Below are 25,558 nucleotides of genomic sequence, written 5' to 3'. Positions count from 1 at the left end.
TCTTTTATAGGGCAATGTTTACGTTTTTACAATAAGATTCCCATTGACTTTCAAAATTTGCCTTTCAACTGTTTTAAGACAGTAGTTAAACAGAAACTTTACAAAAAAGGTTATTATAAGTAAGTGATTATTTAGAAGATATGAATGCATGGGATTAACTGTCTGAGAACTGATATTAGGCAGTTAAATTACTGAATTGTATAACAATATTTTATGTATATTTATTTTTTTAAAGAACGTCTAGGACCCTGTGCCGAGGTTTTTCTTGCAGCTTCTTTTCCCCGGCTATACAGGTTGTGGGAAGCTGCAGTAGTTTTAGGCGGATGAGACGTTCGTTATGTAAAAATTTACGATTCAAAGTGCAACTATGTTACCTACTGAATAAAGATATTTTTGAATTTGAATTTGAATTTAACCAACGTTTACTTCTAGCCACGGACTGGACCGTTATACCTATTATGTATGACACGGCTATATCCTGTCATCCGGTTGCGCAGCTGTAGGCATTCCAAACACGTGAATAATATTTACCAGTGACGCAACTAACGCTTACTTACCGTTATGGTCTCTAAGTCATGAGATGATGGGAGTCATATCGCTTGATTGCAATTCAAAGGCAATGGTTTCTTGATGCTGATGTGGGAAGGAGAATGGTAGTTTGCGTGAAGTTTTATGTAAATTTAGATAGGTAGCTGTTCATACAGGTAAGTACGGTCACTAGCATTAATATGTATACACTTTGGTACCATGTGCTTGATATTTGGATCAGATTATGGATAGAATTAAACGTAAACGAAGAAAATACTGTACAGCGCCATCTATATTGATTTTGAGGAACGTACCTTGGAAAATCCCTCATTAAAAGATTTGAGTGCGTTTGAACACGATCCAGCCTGGTCTTAAGCAGCGATGTGGTATAAGGTGGAGCACGCAAACTCAAATAGAAAGAAAGAAACATTTATTACTTCCGGACACCACAAACACAGACAGACAGGTACATTACATTCAACACAGGATAGAAACCACACGGAAATCAATAAGTACACAGAATAAAATAAAATCTAAAACAAAAAGAAAAACAAACCAAAATCATAAAAACAATAATAAAAGTAAGCATCCTAAATGCAACGCACTGACACGGCCCGATCATCTGCGGTGGCATCCAGAATAAAAGGACCTCGCTCAGCATAAGTCGCGGCGTGAGCCCGACCCTGGTATTCTGCGGGCCCTGCCTGCAAATAGTGTCTAATTACTCTTGCTTTGAAAATCCCCGAATTGTAAATGATATCATTAGGAACTCAAGAAACCTACCAAGAACTGTTATTTCCGATCAACGTAAAATCTCAACGCAACGTGAACAAGAGAGTATTTGCTATCTCTTTTCAGCAGAGCGATTGAAACGCCAAATGCTATGCTTCCAGAATTCTCTAAGGCATCATCTGCCCATTTCTCCGAACAATTAGTGAATGCTATACACGGCAACTACAATAAATTATGTCAAAAATAAACAGATATTTGTACATGAGTCTTCTTCTTCTAATCCGTTGGGATGTAGGGGTCGAATAACAGATTTCCACTCCTCGCGGTCTTTTGCAGCCTCTCTAGCTCGCTCCCATGACATGCCGAGAGTTTTCAACTCTCGGTCAACCAACCGAGCGAAAGAGTCATCATCAGCCCATTAACGTCCCCACTGCTGGGGCACGGGCCTTCCCCATGGATGGATAGGGAGATCGGGCCTTAAACCATCACGCGGGCCCAGTGCGGATTCATGGTTATTAACGACTGCTAATGCAGCCGGGACCAACGGCTTAACGTGCCTTCCGAAGCACGGAGGAGCTCGAGATGAAAACTTTTTTTTTGTGGTCACCCATCCTATGACCGGCCTTTACGAAAGTTGCTTTACTTCAACCATCGCAGACCGAGTGCGTTAACCGCTGCGCCACCGAGCTCCTCTCCTCGAGTGAGTCTAATATAAACAAGTTAAAAATCAAATATGCGTTTTCCATTTCTTACATACTTGGACCACAGACTAAGTAACGCATGTATAGCCAGAGTGGTAGAACTGTAATCCATCTTATTAATATTAATGTGGTGTACAATAGTAGTTAGAAAGTGAAAACAGACTCGTGCGTCTTAGTAATACCATATTAGAAACATGCTGATAATTGTAAATTCTAAAACAATCGATAGTAAAACTTCTACGCACGCCCATTGGGATTTACTACGTGTTTAAGTAATTATTGTGCTAATGAGAAAGTGTTTTATTATTAGATATTTTACTACGCTTTGAGTACTAAGTTAATATTTGTGTTTGAGTATAGGGAGCAAAATAGGTTTTCTTCGTACATTTACAATACAAGTTATATAGCCGTCCGAGAGACTGGAAGTCTCTAAATAGACTTCGGACTCAGGTGGGCCGAAGTAAGGACAATTTGTTCAGGTGGGGTTTCTCGGATGGCTTGGACTTAAAGTGCAAATGCGGCACTGTTCCTCAAACAATGGAACATCTTACATCGTGTCCTGCGTGCCCGAACACCTGCACGTAGGAAGATCTGATGAGCGCTGCAGATAGCGCTATACTAAAAGAATACAAGTTATGTAAATCTTATATTCCGGTAGAAGTATGAGCACACCTTGGACACTCTATAAAACTATCTCACTCTTACCGTGTGCCGCCTGACGCGTAAGTGCGACCGAGACACACTCTGCGCGCTCTCCCCTTCACTCCTTAGCGGTTTATGGCCCTTTAAGACTCAAGTAAGACCCAGAGCCATGAGGTCGGCGATACGAATTGGTCCGGGACTGATAGTTATCGTCGGCGATACGAATTGGTCCGGGACTGATAGTTATCGTTCTACGGGGAAGAAGCCAATACTCCTATCTTACACATATCTAACTTTACAGGAGAAGGAAAAAATGTGATCATGCGCTGCTATGGCTAAATCCAAGAGTTAAAGGTTATCAGTTTCTCTTACTATTTTTTATCTGACTTGAATGGCAAATAGGCAGGAGGGCCACCTGATGGTAAGTGGTCAGTTACTGGCCACGAATCACCGCCGCCTATGGACATTTGCAGAACCCGGGGCATAGAATGAATATTCAGTCTTCAATCGTATGGGCGTCAGACGTCACACACACAGATGCGCGTGTACGATAACGTCAATACGTGGTGTCTGTGTAAAACGAGGTGTTTTGAATGAATAGTCCGGGGTGAGCACGAGGTATTGCCTCTACTGACTAAACGGTCTTATGTAAACACCAATTACTGTCATAAAACCAACCATATAAGATACACATTCACAGATAAGCGAACGAACTTGACAAAAACGAACGAGTGGGTGTATGTTAGAAACATAATCATCAGTCATCTCGTGTCAATGTCGTAATGCTCGAAGGCTGATGTGTTGCAAATTGGCTGTTTGTATGATTGACTGCACTGGTATCTGTGTATTCCATTAGTTTTTAATTGCCATAGCGTGTTTGTTTTGTTAAAATAGATAGTGCTTTGAAAATTGTTTAGTGTAGTGTAAGCACACTGCGTGCAAACAACACACACTAACGCATAGTGAGAATAAGTACATACCGTACAGAGCTAAAAGCCGTCAACATTACATTCTTCTTCTATCGTGTGGGTTGTGAGGTGTATAACCAATCTCATCAACCCTGGTGTCAACTTTATTATTGATCCACCAAAGGCCCCTGACATGACTCATGTAACGATTACTTACATCAGTAAATAGTAACCGGAACCAACGGCTTAACGTGTCTTCCGAAGCACTTATCATCTTACTTTCAGACAATCAGGTTAACATTACATTGGAGTCTATTTCATTTACAGTTGCTTACTACTTACCTTAGGGCAGAAGGCAAGAGGGAAACCACTGCTCAATTTTTCCCTAAAATAATAGCATGGAGAATGCTACACCGACAAGCGTGGCTTTTAAATTAGTGATGATAACTACTTACCTACTTAACTAGAAAGATGTGATTACACTATAGTACCTATGTACCAACTCCAGTATTATCTAAAATCATAAAACAACAAAACCACCATATCATTGCGAGTAATTCCACCATCTTCGAGGTTAATACCCCTAACCACCCATTCCATTTCCTACATACCCGTGACAATAGAATATTAAGGAAGATAAGTGTCCACTTCCCCACAATTTGGCGTAGGAAGCACTTACTAGCCTTAAACTCGCCTCAAATGACATGCTATGTTGTTTTCAATAGAATTGTATGTTGTTCCTATCTAACATACGCATCATATTCGCATTTGCGCTTTACTCATGACATAGAATAAGTAATAGTACTACTCATGATGTAAAGTAATGTTGTTGGTTAGAATGAACGGATTAGCTTTTCCTTGAAAATGATGGTCACATTATATGACCGCGTGTTTCAAGATAATTTTATAGATGTGCTATCTATCAGGTATGGATACTAGATGTTGGACTTTATTCTAGTGTTACGTATATACAAAACTACCACATAGATATTTTAAAAACATAAGAATTAGTTAAATTTTGTAAAGTATGTAAAATCTCTCACTGTTGGTAAATTGCGCTGATTTGCGCTATAAGCGTATATTTCTTAATAAGGGCCGAATCTTAAGACGAACCCAAAACCCGAACCCGGTCCTAATTAGAATTTAGACTTTTGGGCAGAAAATTACATTTTAGACTTTTGGGCAGAAAATTACAAAATTACAATTTAAAAAAACTTGTTACTAAAACTAATTTCTTGGTAGAACTTTTTTAGAACATAAAGTTTGTTTTATTATTGTTCCTATCTAACATACGCATGTTGGCAATTTCAAAAAAGGAACGTCACATCACTTTTTAAGAGAAAAACGTTTTGGCGGGTGTTCCGTCTGGGACTACGAAGAAAAAACGAGTGAAGACGATGATTGTCGAGAGAAGCGAAAACTGTCAGACTAGTTGCTGTATTCTTTTAGTTTGCTAACACGCATCATATTCGCATTTGCACTTTACTCATGATGTAATGTTGTTGGTTAGAATGAACGGATTAGTTTTTCCTTGAAAATGATTGTCACATTATTATGACCGCGTTTCAAGATAATTTTATAGATGTGCTATCTTGCAGGTATGGATACTAGATGTTGGACTTTATTCTAGTATTACATATGTATATATTACATAGACTTCTGGCTTCAAAACGTCGCGTTCTGAATCCACAGGAGACATAAAAATTCGATTAAAATGAATTGTAGGTTTTCCACGCGAAAATAAAACAATAAACGTCAAAATGAAACTTCTGGGGGGATAAAATGGCCATATCGAAGCAATTCATCTAAGAAGGCAATATTGCTATTTGACATTTGTTTGCATTGCGCACTAACTTTTATATGCGCAAATGTGAAATTGCAACATTGCTTTCTTAGATGAATTGCTTTGACGTGACCACTTAACCCCCCTGTATAGTACTTACTAACAGTGAAGAAGGATCATCAAACATTATCGCCAAAATGGCGGTGTTTAACCTTTAACCAGAGTTTAACGTGTATATCATTTGAATGAGAAAGATACTTGATTTTCTAGTTTAGGTTTAAGTATAGTAGTAGATAGGTAGTATGTATAACAATATGCAATTTCAACAATAAGCAATTGGTCTAGACATTTTGACGCTACTCATCAAACGACCTTTCAATAGGTTAAGTTGTTAATAAGATTTTCCTTCTTTTTCAAACCATAAAAAAGTCAATAAAAACAAAGCTACCGGTAGCTAGTTGGATTTGCGTATCAAGCAATCTCAGCAAACGATAACGGAGCATTTCTAAGGCGATCCGATGAAATAACCGTGACGGTTCCCACAACCTTTGCCTATTGGTGTTACGTGCGAGCCACGCTCCACGGTCCGTGATAAGGCGTCAAGTGATATGAAAAATCACGCATTATGCTTAGATTTGCCACGGAATAGAAGAAAGTGGCACGATACGGACCCGCGTGGTCGACCATGTCCCTTATTCAGCGCTTATCGCTATCGATCCGCCAGGGTCGATTAATTCTTTCAAATATTCTTCTTCTCAGACGACGCCTTGAGCTGAGGTTCGCGCCCAATTTGGTACCTTCAGGCCTGTTGTCTTAAATTTTGTACCGGGTAAGAGTCCTCACCGCTCCCCATTTGTCCGGCCAAGTAGATGCCATCTGCGGCAAATCTATTGTAGACACGTCATAAAAAAGAAGTAAGTGATGGAAAGGCCCTAACGCGCATTTTGTGTGGGAACCGCTGTTACGCCGGTTCAACCCCACTCTTTTACTTACTACTTACTACTCCTGCAAACAGACAACTACGATAGCTTTACTGCTTTTCAAACTCCACAGCCACTTTACCGGCAATGTATATTTTATGTGATAGGCTGCAATTTTATCATTACTTTTCGTAAGATACTGCATACAAAAGCATTTTTTTGTTAAATAGCCGATAATACTAAGGTTTTTTTAGCTTTCCTGTGACAAGGAGGGATTCCCTTGCAAGATAGTCGATATTTGTTTTTTTGTCGTCCAGGTTATAATGCATAAAACGATGTTTTAATGTACTATCGCGGAGCTCCGTGAGTCGTTAAGTTTGCGGACGAGTGGAGTGGTAAGTTGTAGTATGAGCTATTTGCTCATACTTGCATGGCGTGCGTTTCGCGCTCACTTCGCCCTTCCAACTTTTTTCTTTTATTCTATGAGGTTTGCGGTATTACCTACGCGTTACTTTAGATAAGTACTAAATATCCATAGTTTTCAAGCCTGTGTAATGTGTTTAAACACTTTTCCTTCAATCTCATTTCTAAGATGTACGTAGTTGTTTCAAATATGCGGAACTGTTCAATATTAACGAGCTGTCTAACACGGCCACTTTCAGAGCTGCACTGTCCGCTGCGCACACGCAAGCTCCGTAATCTCGTGTTATTCCGAATAATTCCACTCCTCTCAGTTGTGTAATCTTGTTCCGTAGATCGTAATTGAAGGAATTTTGTGGTATTATACGTTAGATAGACAATTGATTATGTATGTTATGTATATTTGCAGAAAAATATCAATTATTTAAAAGGTAAATAAATCGAGAGAAGTGAGATGTTTTAGTTCTCGAATTAATTAACTTAATGCTCTATTAATTGTGGCTCAGGGAAGTGATGTGTCGTGTCGTATGTAGATACAGATAAGTTTTAGAAGTGCCGAAGAAATTTTATACTTCTACATTTTTATTGTATTTTTGTGAACTAAAAAGACAATCTCCTTCACGCAGTGATTCGGAAAATGTTATTCATCATCTTTACTCATGATATTTTGCTCTTTCAGTACGGAAAATCATAAAACCTAAGATTGACTTTTTTGTGAATTAAAAAGACCTTTTTTTGCTCTGCGCAGTGATTTAGAAAATGTTATTCACCTACTACTCTTCATGATGTCCATACTTTATACAACAGAAAGTTCGGTGAGTGCATGCATATACTATACATCTCTGCCTAACCTTTTGGGGATACAGGCGTGATTAAAGTACTTAAACAAACATTCTGCTTTTGAAAAATAAAACTTATTGGAACTCCTTATTGCCATTTAAAGGAAAAAGCAAGAGGAAAGTATTGTCTCGCGACTGACGTTTAGATGCGCGCTGAATGCGTTCCGAGAAGTCCTACAATACAATAGAAGGGTCGGACATTGGCCGGGTCGACGACCCCGCACGCCTCTAGGGCTTGGGCAGGGCTGAATCATCAGGAACTAAATTCTTCTCGGTGAGATAAATAGGAGTGTAAAATGCGAGTGTAACGTAAACCAGGCGGTCTATATCAAATCAAATCAAATCATATATTTGCAGTAAATGTGGTGCATTGGTTGTTATAATTATATGACTAATTTAAAGTTTCACACATTTAACCAAAACAATATTGGTATACAGAGAGGTCGTGCAACATACAATTACAATCAACATTTACATCATAACACAAAACAATATAAATACATAATACAAATTATTATACAATTTAAATAACACATTAATAAAGAACACACAAACACATTAATAAATAACACATTCATTTTTTACATTTTTCCTCACCTTATGGTTGTCTGGAAGAAATCGCTTTAAGCGATAAGGCCGCCATTTGCCATGTACTTAGTTAAGATACTTTTTGTAATTGTTTCTTTTTTATTTTGGTGCAATAAAGTGTATTTGTATTGTAATAAAGAAAAGAGCCATAGAGTTTTATATAAAATTAATTATCACATTTTGTGATCAAGAAATTCACTGACACGGGCCCTTTCGTTGTATGTCACAATAAAATACAACGTTAATACACGGTGGAATGAATCGTTACGAAGAAGGTGTATGTCTAGGAATTACAATGTCGGTATTGTAAATAGTATTTTGGCGTCTCCAGAATCGGCAGATGCTAAAGTTCTATTTAATTTAGTGCATTTTGGCGTTAAGAGCCGAAAAGTGTTAAACTTGTTCAAGATTTTCTTACTTAATTTTATTGGTGCCTCATTATGAGGGTTAAAAATAAACCTCCTTAAAAATAAAGAAAAAAAATGTATGTATTAATAAAACTAAATAATAATGTACAATCAAAAAGCAAAAGTTCACTGCATTGAGCCCAGCGAATTATTTGTAAACAGTGGTGAAATTATGAAACATTAGTTGTCATAATTATAAAATTTATGTTTTTGTAGGTGTTTTTGGTCAGCTACAGAAACGACATGTAACCAGGAGGTATTAAGTGCAACTTTTTGCAAGAAACAGATTTGACTTTTGCAGCTTATCGTACCAGGATCGTGAATGGCATATGCCAATTTCCAACTAGTCAAATCAGTTTCTTTATACTAAACGTCAAAACACCAAATTACTATGGAATTTGATTCGTAGGGAATTTGTATGAAAAAGCACACTGTGACGTCATAGAAAAACGTGATAAAGATTCGGACTTATTATTGCGTTATCCTTCATGAAAATTCATAAATACTTAAGTTAAATAGAAAAAAAACAAAATGTTTTTTTGTTAGTTTTAGATATGTCTTTATTTAGTAATCAGAATTTCATAATTTATCTTTGACCTAGGAAACTACCCAATTGTGACAGTGACAAGTATAAGCATACGATTATTACTTTTAAAAACACCTGCCAAAATTAAGCAGGAAGTGATAGCCCTAACCCGTCGAAGGTATAAATAGTCCCGCCGAAGCCTGCGCCTGATTCGCCTCGATCCCGACTTGCGTGCAGTTTATGCGTGCTGACTGCTAACACGGACATTACCATCATCTTAATCTTGCTATTAGCATAGAATAAGGAATAATACTACGTATATAACGGACACTCCGCACTGCACCAAAGTGGAGTTAGATTTACCTCACCCCCTCGCTGGGTCTCACTTTAGTCTTACGCATAAACAGCCTATATACGTCCCACTGCTGGGCATAGGCTTCCCCTCAACCGGAGGGGGTATGGAGCATACCCCACCACGCTGCTCCACTGCGGGCTGCTGTTTGGGCTAGTAGCCCGGGACCAATAGCTTAACGTACCATTAGAAGCAGGTGAGTCAAGCCTGCAATGTCCTTACCAAATAAAGAACAGTCTAACAAAGTGATTTCGACATTGTCCCCATTGGGAATCGAACCCGTACCTCCAGTTGTGAGTTCAACGCTCTAACCACTAGACCACAGGAGCTCTTTCACTTTAGTCAACTTACTTAAGTCTTGAGACTAGGTATGATTAGCCGTGAATCCTGTGTTGCGTGCTAATCCATTAATTATGCCTGTTGGTACCAAGTCTTCATCGTTATCGGCTTATCGCTAATGGAAAATGCATGAGTTCATAAGAATTCCAATAGCTTCTGCAATCTTTGTCGTTACTCACTTCTCTTTAGTGCCATCCATAAATGCGCAAGAGTTGGCTGTAAATACTTAATCTGAATTTTCATGGGCATGGTGATTAGATTCCTTCAGCAGGGGTCTACAGTTTACCAGTCGTGGACCACGCCGCGGCTTGTGCTAAATGAGGTCCATTTATTCAGTATGTTCACCACCATCTTATGTATGATCAACGAACATCTCTTTTTGTATTTTTCATTGTAATTTTGTAAAAAAAATGATGTTATTGTCGTCTCCTGTGTGGCGTCCTTTATAATAAATATGTCGTAGGCTGCGTTTCCATTGACGCGGAGCTGTGTGGAGATGTGCAGTAATCGACCAATCACCGCGAGGGAGAGAGTGACAAAGCGTCTTCGTTTTTTGCTCTCTCGAACGCTGTGATTGGTCAAATCCGCACATCTCCGTCCATATCCGCGTCAGTGTATGTTGGATAACTGAGATTAGTGATATTTTTGAATCTGAAAAGTAGACTTGCCCATACAAAAACACCGACCAAAGGAAAGGTACTTACAGGATTGTTGAATTTGGTTTCTTCTGACCCCGGGGTGCTCTGGAGACTGCTAGTGCACTTTCAGATTAATTTTAAACAGCACAACTTGAATTAATACACTTTTATGTTATTTTAGAAATTTCTTGTATAGAAACGCGCGACGGCGGTAGTCGAGTCCACTTTATTTTTCTTTTTTCCTGGCTTGGGGTGGCGGGAGTTTTTGGCGCGAACCAAAGGAGTTTTTGGAAGGGATTCATGGTCGGTGTCCTAACATTTACCCCCCACCGAAATCAACAGTGATTTCAAAATAGGTAATAACATCACAAGAGTAGAATTATTAAATATACTACTTATAATGTACTTTATTGTTGACAAAGAAAACTAAGTTATATATTTTTATAATAAGATAAGCTAATGGACTGTATAATAAATAATTAAGTGTATGAATGATATTATTATGATAGAAATAAATAACAAAGTTATTGGTCCTGCTCTTTTGGGAGAGGACTCAATTTGGAAACAGGCCGTTGTAACCGTGAATTTTGTGTACGTAATGTAACAACGCGAACTCTACCATCACGTCCAGGGTGAATCTGTTCTACACGACCCAAACTCCATTGTTGACACGGTACGTTATCGTTATGAATTAAGACCAAATCGTTTACGTTTAAGTTAGGTGTATCAACAAACCACTTCTGCCTTTGTTGCAATGTGTGCAAGTATTCCGACTTCCACCGGCGCCAGAAGTGCAGAGCGGCCTGCGTAATGCATTGCCATCGTGTTAAACGATTCAACGGTATATCTGAAAGATCGTAATTGGGAGCCGATACCAATTGACGACCGACTAAAAAGTGTCCTGGCGTAAGGACGTCGAATTCACTCGGGTCATTAGACAAACTACACAAAGGGCGCGAATTTAAAATCGCTTCTATGTTAGCAAAAAGAGTACCCAACTCTTCGAAAGATAAGGCACGAGTACCTACTACGCGCTTCAAGTGGTACTTTGCCGATTTTATTCCGGCTTCAAAAATGCCCCCAAAATGACTACCTGTCGGGGGGTTATATTTCCATGTCACTTTTCTGACTGTAAAACCGTCAATAAGCTGCCGTTGACTTGCATTATAAAATTGAACGACTTCGTTTAAGTGTTTACCGGCCGCGACAAAGTTTTTACCGTTATCCGAATACATGGTGTGTGGAAGACCACGCCTAGCCGTAAACCGATCGAATGAAGCTAGGAAGCATTCAGTAGTCAACGCCGAAAGGACCTCAAGGTGAACCGCACGAGTCGAATAACAAACAAATAGACATAAGTAAGACTTTGAGATTCTGGCATTGCGTCTATTTGTTTCTTTTGTATAAAATGGACCTCCAATATCGACACCGACCGTGTGAAACGGGTAAACGTCCTGTAAGCGGCACTTAGGCAAAGAGCCCATTTTAGGTTGATTTACAGTGGGCCTATTTCTGAAACATGTAACGCATTTGGAAAGGCGAGACCGTATAACACAGCGAGCGGCTATAATCCAATATTTTTGAACTAATATGTTTTGTAAAGTCCTAGGTCCGACATGTAAATAAACTTTATGATAATAATCAATTAAAATGTTCGTAAAATGACATTTTTTCGGTAAAATTAAAGGGTGACGTTGAGTAAATGGTAAGTTTGCGTGTGAAAGCCTACCCCCCACCATGAGAAGACCACGGCTATCAATGAACGGGTCGAGTTTACGTAGGCTTTGAGAGCATCGATTACCTCGTTTTAATGACTCAATGTCATCACCAAAATGTTCGGATTGAACTATTTGAATAAGTTTATCGTGAGCTTTATTTAACTCTGCGGTGAGCAATGCGCCCCTGATTCTATCAGGCCGAGAAACCCTGGAATTGTGTAAGAATCTGAAACACCAGGCGACTATGCGATGCAGTTTGTTAAAATTCGAATATTTATTTATTATATTATCAAAGTTATTTTTTAGAGAGACACCTTCAGTGAGTAATGACGTACTTTCCTTTACAGGTTTTAGTTCCAGGGGTTCTCCTTTGAACTCAGTTAGAGACCTCACTGGCCACATATGTTGTGGATCGTACAACCACTGTGGGCCGCGGAACCACTGATCAGCGATGTGCAGCAACTGGGCCGGCGTGGCGCCGCGCGAACATACATCGGCAGGATTGTCAGTGCCGTTGACGTGATACCATTGAACACCGGCTGAACATTCAGTAATCTTAGCCACACGATTCGCAACAAAAGTTTTTAATTTGAATGCAGGTGTATTGATCCACGTCAACGCCACTGAGCTGTCGGTGAAAGCCAGTACTTCGCTGATCAGTACTTCCTTGGCTAATATCGATACGACATATTGTAGGGTTTTCGATAACAAATGAGCGGCCATTAATTCAAGACGCGGAATCGATACTGTTTTTAAGGGCGCAACCTTAGATTTTGATAACAGTAGGCTAACCTTGACATTGCCATGCCCGTCCTGACTGCGAATATACACGACGGCAGCGAAACCATTCGTCGACGCGTCACAAAAACCCACAATTTGAGCTGTAATGTGATTTTTCACAAAAACATGTCGGTCATGTTTTAGTTTCGATAATAAAGGTATTTGAAATGAAAACAAACGCCATTCATTGAGAAGCGCATTAGGCAACGCGTCATCCCAACCTAAATTGGCGCACCATAACTTTTGCATAAAAGTTTTAGCGAGAAAAGTACAAGGCGCAACGAACCCCAAAGGGTCAAATAACTTAGCTATTTCCGACAACACGGAGCGCTTCGTCACGTTACTTTCCATCTGTGTGGTACGGAAGGAGAAAGCGTCTTCTTCAGGTAGCCAGTGCAGGCCGAGAATCTTGATAGCCATAGTTTTGCCGTCATCGAACTGAACAGGTGGTTCGAGTTGATCACTAGGCAATTTATTTAAAACTTGAGCACTATTACTCGACCACTTGCGCAATTCGAAACCGCCAAGCTTTAGCAATTCTACCAACTGATGTTGAAGTGTCAGCGCGTCGTCTACACTATCCACTGACCAAAGCAAGTCATCAACGTAAAAACCTTCACGCAGAGCACGGGCGGCATCAGGGAAACGATCGCCTTCATCCGCGGCTAACTGCTGTAACGTGCGAATGGCTAAAAACGGGCTGCTGACTACCCCGTAAGTGACTGTGCACAACTCGTACATCTTTATAGGCTCGTTGGGCGAATCTCGCCACAATATGTGTTGAAATTGACGTTGTGATTTGTCAATTAATATATTACGATACATTTTTGATATGTCACCGCATAAACAAACGTTACGTAAACGGAAACGTATTAATAATTCCACAAGATCAGCTTGCAGTTTGGGCCCCGTATATAAAACGGAATTTAAAGATTGATTATTTGTAGTTTGACACGAAGCATCGAAAACTACGCGAAGTTTTGTCGTACTACTATCAGGCTTATGAACGCAGTGGTGAGGAATGACGTACGCCGATTCCACTTCCGATACGTCACCGACACAGATCATATGACCGAGCGACGCGTAGTCGTCCATGAACGTTTTATATTCGCCCCTTAGATCGGGTAAACGAGATAATTTGCGTTCCAAATTTTGATATCGTTTTAATGCAATTTGTTTAGAATCGCCCAGTTTCGCGTCAGGTTTGAATGGGTAGCTCACAATGTATCGACCGGTATTATCACGCTTATGGTCACTGACAAACATCTGTTCAGCGATGACGTCATCTGGATTTTTAGGTACGTCACAGGATAAACTTTCGGTTTCCCAGAAAGATTTAATTAAATCGTCCACCTTAACTGTGCTACTAGTGAACATACAAGTCGACACACCGTCAGCACCGGTATTCACTGACAGCTGGCCTGTAATGACATACCCGAAAATGCTACTTAACGCGAGCGGTATCCCTTGACGTGACGGATGATACTTGCCACCATCATAAATGAATGGAAACACGTCACTGGCAAGCAACATGTCAATGCGACTCGAGCGATAGAAAGTAGGGTCAGCCAACACCAAATGTTTATATTCGTTGATTAAATCCTGTGACAAAGTGACAGATGGCATATCGCCAGATATTTTCGGAATGATCACAGCTTTTATATTAAAAACAGGGTCATTAGACATGGTCGGCTTTAAAGTGCAGGACACCATACCGTGATCGCGAACTACTGTTCCGCCTAGGCCCGACAATTGAGTGTTACACTTCTGACGTGGAAGCCCTAATCGCTGTGCACAATCATTTGTGATAAAACTGGTTTGAGAACCACTGTCGATCACTACGCGCACGGGTTGATATTTGCCTGAAACATCCGTAACGTGTACAACCGCAGTACCCAGCATAACTGTCGACCCAGACGAGCATGACGATGCCAAGGAGACCCGATTCTGTTGATCGTTATTAAAGTCGTTATCACAACTGTCATCAGAGCCCGTGCTTATCAAAGTTACATTGGAATCTAAATGCAACGTGTGATGATGTTTGTTTTTGCACACCGTACATGTTATCTTCGATGGGCACTCATTAGATGTGTGACCTTGACGCAAACAATTTTCGCATAAACGCAAATCTTTTATTTTTTCAATTCGCTGCTTAGGAGACAGCGCAATGTATTCGTAACATTTATAAATCGAATGAAATGGCTTATTGCAATACAAACATGCCTTCTTAGAATTATCAGGGCCCGCATTGCTCGCCAAACAGGTTTTTGAATTGACATTTTTTGTAATAGGTTTACTATTATTATTAGTTTTGTTTTGAACCGCATTTAGAATGGGTTTATTTGAAACGGGCTTTGAAACAGGAGGATTAGACATTTCCAACATACGCGCCTGATTCGATACAAATTCGCTTAATGTTTTAAAAATAGGTATTTCCTTTATACCGATTTTTTGTTCAAATTCTCGTCTAGAAACCGGGTCCAGGTTACGTAAACCGATATAACAAAGAATAAATCCCGCTAAATCATCGATTTTTAATAATTCTAACGCTTGAACGCATTCTTGAAATGTCTCTAAAAAGGAATTCAATCCGCTAACAGATTCGTTCGGCAACGGTTTGAACGCAAACAATTTATCCAAATAGCGGGTAGCTATAGCACGCTTATTCTCATACCTGTCCGACAGGGATGACCAGACAATATTATAATTGTCACTCGATACTGGCAAACTTTTCACTATTTGAAGTGCTGGCCCGGTTACTACGGAAAGTAAATAATGGAACTTCTCGACATTACCTATCGAATTATTTGTATGAATCAAACTCATAAATGTATCGCGAAATGTAATCCAATTCTCTAACCTTCCGTCAAAATGAACAAGTTCAATTTTAGGTAAGCGAGGCTGAGAGCCGCCGCTTCGCTCATATTTGAATTCACCGCCACTTTTTGACGTATTCGAAACAGTTTCGTATTGATGAAAAATACGTTTAACTTCGTAATACAAGTCATCGAAAGCCTTTATTTCCTGGTCGTTAATTATATACGCCGGGTTACGCTTTAGTTCCAGCGCAGAAATATCATCAACAATTCGTTCGAATGATTCGCGAGAAGATTCGAGTTCACTGACCCGCACCAACAATTTGTTAACTAACGTGGAATCACTTTCGACAATTTTAGATAAATCGTACATCTGTTGAACACGCCTAAAATAACGTTCTTTTCTATTTATTAACGTATTTATTTTGATATCAAGATCGGTCAAAAATGGAGTTGTAGGTGTTTCTTTCGCCATTTTGAACTGAAGAAAAATGTACTAGAAACTTCGAGAACAACGCGTCCCTACAACTGCCTGTTTATGTAAAACCGAACAAAAAGTAATTTACACTGTAGAAATAGATTCTAAGTATTTGACTACGTATAAAAAATATATTAAATATGATATTACACTGTGACAAATAGAACTATTGAACAAATACTTGCACAATGAAATGTGATGTTGTAACTTTAATATTTTGAATAAAATAACATAAATTATATATGAAATAGTCTGTTAATACCTATTTTGATATACTGAATCCGGCTCGAAGGACCATAAATGTTGGATAACTGAGATTAGTGATATTTTTGAATCTGAAAAGTAGACTTGCCCATACAAAAACACCGACCAAAGGAAAGGTACTTACAGGATTGTTGAATTTGGTTTCTTCTGACCCCGGGGTGCTCTGGAGACTGCTAGTGCACTTTCAGATTAATTTTAAACAGCACAACTTGAATTAATACACTTTTATGTTATTTTAGAAATTTCTTGTATAGAAACGCGCGACGGCGGTAGTCGAGTCCACTTTATTTTTCTTTTTTCCTGGCTTGGGGTGGCGGGAGTTTTTGGCGCGAACCAAAGGAGTTTTTGGAAGGGATTCATGGTCGGTGTCCTAACAGTGTAAACCCGGCCTTATTCTATTTTTTATAAATCTCGTTTTTTAAATCTAGACAAGCCACTATTGCTAGCCCTGTGATACTATGAAATTGGTATCTCCAACATTCCAAGGACGTAAATTTTATTATTGAGAATTAAGTAAATTACTGACTAATGTATTAAATTATTATTACTTGTCACATATATAAAAATCATTAAAACTAACTCTTTTACTAAAAGTTAAAAATTTCCTTGCGAAGTAAATATAAAAACATTGGTCGTGGGTAATTTATTATGCTGGGCTAACCTTGAAATGTTAGCTGTCACTTTTGAGCATACCTGGTTTTCTTATACCATGGTTTCAATGTGGCTTAGTTAACCCCCCTGTTCAACATAAAATTCGTCACAAACATAATAATGTAGGTTCTAAACACATATTGTCATACATAACATACTTGTAATGTCTACGGCACACCTTGGTTATGCAACTGCGAGTTGTCCTCTAAATTCCATGAACTTAGCACCTCACTAGATAAACATTATGGTGTCACGAATTGGTTAGAGCATGCTTTGTCATTTGGCTTGGAAGAAAACGACTATAGTTATAAGTATAGCTTATATCAGCACTATGCTTGATGAAAACGTACAACATATTTTCAGGAGAGATGGAATAATCACAGTACGCGAGTTTCGATAGGAAATTAATTTTAAAAGTAGTATAAAATTTTGGATTTTGTTTGGGCAGACGGCAAGAGGGAAACCACTGCTGTATTTTTCCCTAAAAAGTAGCATGAAGGATGCTAAATTAGTGATGATAAATTTTCGGTCTTTTGTTGTTTTTGATAATTTTCTGCTTTTCCTACATTTTTGTTTCTTTTTGCTTCCTTATTGCCCAATAGACGTGAGTTTATGTAGTGTATAAAATTTAAATCTTTCTTGTATTAACAATACTTAGCAATCGAATTACTGATTCCTTACAAAAAGAAATCGATAAGTGACAATGAAAACGTAACTAATAAATAAAACTTTTATTGCCCGAATGATTAATAGTTTACATATTATTGGCTCAGTCACAGACAGTAATTTTGTTTTGGTGAAAGTTAAATCGATAGAGTACCTATAACAAAAATGCGGTTAACATGATTTTTACGACGTCATTTTGATATACACTTCTCATCAAAAAAATCGAAACACCTTGCAAGTTTACGTTTTGTCAGGATTATCAGAAAAATGAGTACATTTAGGAATAAATGTTAAATGTCGTTTAATAGCGAGTAATATGAGCTTATCAAATCTTAATGTTAATGTTCTAAATTTAAATGAATTTTTCATAGGTTTCGTATTTTGTTAAATGAGTCATTTTTATTCCGTATGGAGTATAAAGGAAATGGATAAAACAACACACGTAAATGAAAAAAAAAAGCTAAAAAACGTTTATTTAATAACTTGTATTCCCTCCCCGAGCTCTAATTACTGCTTCCATACGGTTCTTCATCGATCGGATGAGAGTCACGATCACATGCCGTGGTATATTGTCCCATTCCTCTTGGATTGCATCTTGCAGCTGGCTAAGTGTTTCTGGGGCAGGATCTCTTGCTCGAATTCGTCTCTTTAATTCATCCCACAGATGTTTATATTGTATTGTATGTTCAATGGGATTCATGTCCGGGCTTCTTGCTGGCCATTCCATAATAGAGATATCGACTTCGTTAAGATAATCTCGTACGACGCCCGCGGTGTGAGCCCTAGCATTGTCGTGCATGAATATGAAGCCGTTGCCAATAAAATGTGCATAGGGCATCACATGAGGCTCGAGACACTCTTCGACGTACCGATGACAGTTTAGTGCAGGCAGACGTGGCCCAGACACGAAAGCAAGCTCTGTCTTACCGTCGGCGCTGATTCCTCCCCAAACCGTCCACGAACCGCCACCATAGCTGACCTTTTCTTCAATGCAGCATTGTGCATAGTGTTCTCCGTCTCTTCTGTAGACCTTGTTCCTTCCGTCGTTACCATACAGCATAATTTTACACTCATCAGAAAAGAGAACTTTGCTCCACTGTAGGTATGACCAATTTAGGTGCTCACGTGCAAAGTTAAGGCGCGCTCTTCGATGGTCTTCAGTTAATTTCGGCCCATTTGCTGGCTTATGCGGTACCAGTCCACGATCCTTCAACCTTCTTCTAATTGTAGAGTCACTTACAGCCACCCTTCGTACAACACGAAGCCGCTGCTGCAGTTGAAAAGCGTTAAGGCGTCGATTTCTTAAAGAAGTTGGTACAATAAATCGATCATCTCGCTCAGAAGTGACCCGATTCCTGCCAGATCCTGAACGGCGCGTGAACAAACCAGTCTCCCGATAACGTTTATAGACTCTATGAACAGATGACAGGCTTAGATGCAGTCTTGCAGCCACAACACGCTGACTAAGGCCAGAATCCAGCAATGCCACAACTTGGGCGGCTTCTGTGGGCGAAGTATCCATACGTTTTAGAAAAAAAACCTTTTTTCAGACGTCCCAAAGTCACAGTATTGAAATAAAAAACAAAAAGTTTAAGGATAGGCGCCAATTTTTAGTTTTTAAACGCTAAATGTACTCCAACCCTAAACACACATTTGTCTCAAAACAGTGATTCATTTCGTTTATAAGATAAACAAATGAAATTCTAATTTTGAATTTAGAATTTTCGCTTATTACTGTAATGGCCAAACTGCCAGCTATACATTTATGTATATTTTTCATCGTATGAATTCTTTTTTGTGTTAAATTCGGACAGAAACAATGAAAACGGAAGTGTTTCGATTTTTTTGATGAGAAGTGTATATTGTATGAAATGCACTTACTTAGTAGTCATTGAAAATTTCTAATCTGTTATGCTTAAAAATACAGAAATGTGTGGGTTGTGAGGTGGATTACCAACCTCATCAACCCTGGTGTCAGGGTTACTATTGAGCCGCCAAAGGTCTCTGACATGACTCATGTAACGACTACGTACTGACATTAGTAAGTACGATCGTCTTACTTTCGGACAATCAGGTGATCAGCCTGTAATGTCCTAACCAATTAATGCTGCCGGTAAATTATCCAATTTTAAAGATCTTTTACAGACAATGATCTTTTTCATCCCATAAGTTATAGTCTCTGCTTACCCCGGTGGGAAATAGGCGTGAGTTTATGTATGTAAGTATCTTAATAACGTGCTTATGTATTTTGTAACCTTTATGATGGTGTGACATTCAGCAAACTTCCTCGTCGGCACTACAGACCTTCGTAGGCAATACCAAATTAGGCATAATTAGCATACAAAAGCTGTTGCGGCCCACCTATGAAGCCTTAATGTGGCTTCATCACCGTCTATGTAGACACGTGTATGGAGAAGTGGTTCAGTCAGTTTGATATACGTTGTAGCGTGCTATGTTCTATGAGGATTCAATTTTGTAAACACACATACATAAACTCACGCCTATTTCCCACCGGGGTAAGCAGAGACTATAGAATTCCATTTGCTTCGATCCTGACACACTTCTCTTGCTTCCTCCACATTCATCAAACACATACTTAGTCGTAAAATATAAAAGAAAAGAAAATATAAGTAAAATATGTCTTTCAGCTCACCACACCATTTCATAATTATATTATCTGTGTCTTATTAGGTTAAATCCCTATACTGAAAGATGAGAAAGAAACAGCTGTTTTTTTTTAAATACGGATACGTACTACCGTTACGTTAACTTTAGCACCATATCACATTAAGTTTTTTCAAATTGAACTGTAAGTACGTAAGTCTTACTAAATGGCAAAATGTAAATGCGACAGGGTTCTAAAGTTATGCGCCAAACTTTTATGAGCAATATTTTGTATCATTAATAATCTGGGGCACCCGTATGTTAGCAGTTTTGTGTCATTTTATTGAGAAACAATATCCATCTTATCAAACCATCTCCAACCCACGGCCTCCGTGGTCCAGTGGTTGAGCATTGTGCTCTCGATCCGGAGATCCCGGGTTCGAATACCGGTGGGGACAAATCACAAAAATCACTTTATGATCCCTAGTTTGGTTAGGACATTACAGGCTGACCATCTGATTGTCCAAAAGTAAGATGATCCGTGCTTCGGAAGGCATGTTAAGCCGTTGGTCCCGGTTACTACTTACTGATGTAAGTACGTAGTCGTTACATGAGTCATGTCAGCGGCCTTCGGCGGCTTAGTAATACCCCAGGGTTGATGGGGTTGGTAATCCACCTCACAACCCACACGATAGAAGATCTGGCAACTGCCATATTCATCTTGTTGATAGGAACTTTGAGTTACAAACTTTAATACCTGGTTGTTTTATGGTGCAATAGTATTTGCAACCAGTAGTGCTGTTGAATAATTATCGAGTTATCGATGTGGGTGACGGCCTACCAGTGGCTTCAAGACAATAAACTAACGCAAAGAGGTTTCGATAATTGCTGCGTACCGGTTCTAAGGCATACCTATAACCTACCTATTACAAAAGCTACATTGGTAAGATCTCGTTCTATATCTAGTAGACAGCTATGTGTATTGTTTAATCCGACATGTAGAAATTAAGTCAGGGTTACAAGTTAGAAACTTTTTTAAATACTTGACCTCAAAACGCTTCGTAAAAAAACTGGACAGATGCAATGCGAATCTATGGTGTTTAGAGAAAATGTTATTCAATTACTTTTTTAGTCAATTTTTTTTACCTTTTTTTTTAACGTCGGGAAATGCATTACGCATACCACGCCGCCCGGGGGGGGGCGACGTGGTTATGTGGGACTCCCCGGGTGTCGCCACCCGGTATACCCACTAAAACCCAACGGTGTTCCTCCTTGCCGCCGTGTGGCGGGGATACGGGAACGCAATTGCACACAACCGCGTCCCCGCCGGCGGATGCCCTTTGGGGCCCAGCGCCCATGGGAGCACGTCAAGCGCCTCCCCCTCCGCCGAGGGCTGCCCGGAACACTTGGGGAGCCCTACAGCACGGGACCTATATTGTGGACGGCGGTCCCCCGACCACCGTCCACAGGTCCCCGTCAAGGCGGCAATTTTTTTTTACCTACCTAGTTTAATAATAATTACTAACATAGTTTTAAGGGCATTGTTACTAACACTCTATGGACTTAAGTTGTCTGAAAATAAACAATTTTTATTTTGTTATTTATTACGTTATCCAAATAGGGACTAAAGAGAGAGATAAAATTAGAGTGATATGACCTGCGGGTCTTAAAGGCCACATAGTTGCAATTCATCTAAGAAAGCAATATTGCTATTTGACATTCGTTTGCTTTGCGCACTTTCTTTCATATGCGCAAATGTTAAATTGTATTATTGCTTTTTTGATGAATTGCAACAATGTGGCCTGTTTAACCCTCCAGTAGGGCTGACATGCGCAACGAGATAAAATTTTGTCTCGGTCATTTTATCGATTCTGACGATATAATTATGTCGTTTTGTCGATTGGTGCTGATATTTGAACCCAAATAAGTAATGTCGTTCTGTCAAAATACGAACAAAATCACGTGGCGTGCCACGGTGAAGAAAATAATCATATCGATTTCGACAAAACTTATCTAACCGATCGATAATTTTATGACGTGTGCTTGTAAGCCCTGCTGAAAAATATAATACAGTTTTAATAATTGTAACATAGGTAGGTACTAGTTTATTCTATGGCATAGAACTAAAATCTTGATTTTATTGATTTCTGTACATATAAATAATTGTAATTTAATCTTAAATTGTAGATAAAAAAAATAAAACAAACACATACCCTTTCACATACTCTTTTTATTCTTCCGCAGTTACTCTAATACTACCTCTGGGTTGGCTGGAAAAGATCTCTCTTAGAGATAAGTCCACCCTTGTAAACGTCCATTTTTTGTTTGTGATTTAACTAATTGTTAAGTGCAATAAAGTATATTAAATATAGTAATATAATAGTTAATAGAGTTGATAGACAAACACTTTCCTCATAAAGAAAAATTCTTACAAAAAGTTCCATTGAAAATTAATACGATGTTTATCAACAAATTAAATGTTCTTACAACTTTATAACATTACATTCTTTATCAAGCTTTTTTAAAAAAACTCATAGATTCATTACGGTGTAAAAAACACAAATTAATTCAGATAATAAACCTCATCCAATACAGTCGTTCATTTCCTACAAATCCGTTAAAGCACAAATGGTGTTGCTATAGAACGAGTCTATTTACTAATTACCGTGTGAAAATTGAACTTTTCTATGCTGACACACTGGAAGTCTTTGAGAACAATAGATTTTAATCCCACGAGTGTGTCTTTTATGAACCCAGGTCTAGTTCAAGGCTTTATCGTTCAACGCACGATTATTATAGCATACAACCACACTAATATCCTTTTCATGCATAAACCGCTGAACTGAATTAGATGAAATTTGACATGGAGATTGTTTGAGGCTTAGGGCAGAACATAGAATAGCTTTTATCCCGAAAATCACCCCCTAAGCAGATGAAGAGGGGATGGAAATTATGTGTTGCGTGCGGTAACCGAAACGGCCTCTGTGGTCCACAGTGGCTCACGATCTGAAGGTTCCGGGTTCGAATCCCGGTGGGGCAATATCACAAAAATCACCTTGTGATCCCTAGTTTGGTTAGGACATTACAGGCTGATCACCTGATTATCCGAAAGTAAGATGATCCGTGCTTCCGAAGGCACTCTAAGCTGTTGGTCCCGGTTACTACTTACTTATGTGAGTAATGGTTACATGAGTCATGTCAGGGGCCTTGGGCGGCTCAATAATAACCCTGACACCAGGGTTGATGAGGTTGGTAATTCACCTCACAACCCACACGATAGAAGATTGGTATTTGTAAGTTATTTTGCGGTTACTGTTGGGATGTACAGTCATGAGCAATATCATGGACCCACTTCAGAACCCTGTCGCACTATCATATTCGACATTTAATTGAACGTCGCGGAGTCGCGGGTGTAAATCTAGCACAATCTCACCTGATTCAGCTACAATACGAAATTGAATTATCAAATAATCTGGTATAGTCTGTCATCACATTAGTTTTGCGTAATATCACCAGTCACCAATGAATGAGATGGACAGCGGACATGGTCGCGGCTGCGTCCGGTGACGCAACAGCCGGCCTTTATGCCAGGCCAAGTCAGGACATAGCCAATGTCGTTGGGCGATCTGGGATGCCGGCTTTTGGAAATCGGAAGTCTTTATTAATTTTTTTATTTTATCCTCAATCCTAGTATCGCTTGTCCTAGTATGGCTTTGTACTAGACTAATCTGGGCGCCATCCCACTTGCGTCAGACAGAGTACTGCGGGGTGGAACGCAAGAATGAAACCACTGCCCTATTTTTCCCTAGAAAAGTAGCATGGAAAATGCTGCACCGATAAGAGCGTGGCTCTTAAATTGATGATGATGATGATCCTCAATCCGGGCGGGAAGCGGGAATTCTTCTTCTATCGTGTGGGTTGTGAGGTGGATTACCAACTCCATCAACCTTGGTGTCAGGGTTACTATTGAACCGCCAAAGGCCCCCGACATAGCTCATGTAATGACTACCATCGGCTTAACGTGCTTTCCGAAGCACGGATCATCTTACCGCAGTAGAATTTATAATATGTGTAAACTGGGAACAACATAACCTTAAAATATACCGCACTTGCAATGTCCACAACCAACAGTTCCTACCTTCTGGGTACCTTGAGCTTAGTCACAGAAACTAATCGATTTAATTGCACTTATAGTCATGTAGATTGTATATCTTCCAGGTTGTGTATTATCTAATACTCTATTGCAGTATAGTAGGTAATGGTGCTAATTCCTGCAGATGCCACCTAATTTTAAGTTGTACCTGTCATTTTCTTATCCGTTGAAAAAGAAAGGAACGGGTAATCAACAGGCATAACATTTATGGAATACACGTCAATTTTAAGCAGAAATCTAAAAAACCGTCTAAAAATTTTACATCGGCCAATAACCCGACAGAGTTAAGTAGACAGCACGTCAAACGGATTATATATAGCCCGGGCGAATAACGAATGAATACATTCGTTTTAAAATTAAGTTGTCGATAATCATCCGTCCCTTTCCTTTTCGGCGGATAAGAAAATGACGGGTATAACTTAAAATAAAATTAGGAGGTGTCTGCAGGAATCGGGGCCAATGATAGGTCAAAAAGGTTCAAATTGTTATTTTGCTTGTTTCAGATAACGATGCGTAGAGAAAACTGAAGAATCATGTGCAGACTAAAGAAGACGGCGGATTCACAGGATATTCTTGGATGACACAGGCTGGTATACCTACGTATTAGTTCTTTAGACCTACGTCATCCATCGTTGTAGATTTAAATCAATAATCTAATTAACATAACATGATTAAGATGATCTGAGCCTCGGAAGGCACTTTAGGTCGTTGGTCTTAAAGTGCCTTCCGAGCCACGGGGCCTTTGGCGGGTCTAAAAACCTTGACACGAGGGTTGCTAAAGTTGGTAATGATGACTATCCTGTGGGTTGTGAGGTACCCACAGGATAGTCATCATCATCATCTTCCAGCTAGCGTTATATCGTTTTTCAGAGGTTCCGCTTACCTAAGTGGAAGATTTGACAGGTTTGGTTTTTTTACAGAAGCGACCAGTTTTTTACAGAAAACCAGCCCAATACAGGACAGTAGTAGATTAAATTATTGTGTATTGTATTGAGAGCAGCGTGGTGGAGCATGTACAATGCCCCCTCGGGTTCATTGAAGGGAGACCTGTGCCCAGCAGTGGGACGTATTTAGGCCGTTTATGTATGTTATGTATTGTATAGCG

At 39.3% G+C, this 25,558-nt stretch overlaps 1 protein-coding gene across 4 annotated transcripts in view; it reads left to right on the top strand.

Moving 5' to 3' along the window:
- Positions 1–25,558, top strand: part of LOC126367013 (ATP-binding cassette sub-family G member 8) — an 83,658-nt gene that overhangs the window by 41,722 nt on the left and 16,378 nt on the right. For 2 of the 4 annotated variants that reach the window (XM_050010370.1, XM_050010369.1), the window contains one exon: positions 24,957–25,039. Coding sequence is in view for 2 of the 4 variants with exons in the window: in XM_050010368.1 (XP_049866325.1) it covers positions 25,031–25,043 (13 nt within the window). In the remaining 2 variants the exon portion in view is untranslated. Of the gene's footprint in view, positions 1–24,956; positions 25,044–25,558 lie in introns of all 4 variants that reach the window. The other 2 variants (XM_050010368.1, XM_050010367.1) reach the window with 1 other exon arrangement.

The sequence above is a fragment of the Pectinophora gossypiella genome, chromosome 5 (assembly GCF_024362695.1).
Source record: "Pectinophora gossypiella chromosome 5, ilPecGoss1.1, whole genome shotgun sequence".
Classification (NCBI taxonomy): Eukaryota; Metazoa; Arthropoda; class Insecta; order Lepidoptera; family Gelechiidae; genus Pectinophora; species Pectinophora gossypiella.
Note: the sequence above shows the minus strand (reverse complement) of the source record. Positions and strands in the feature narration are given on the sequence as shown.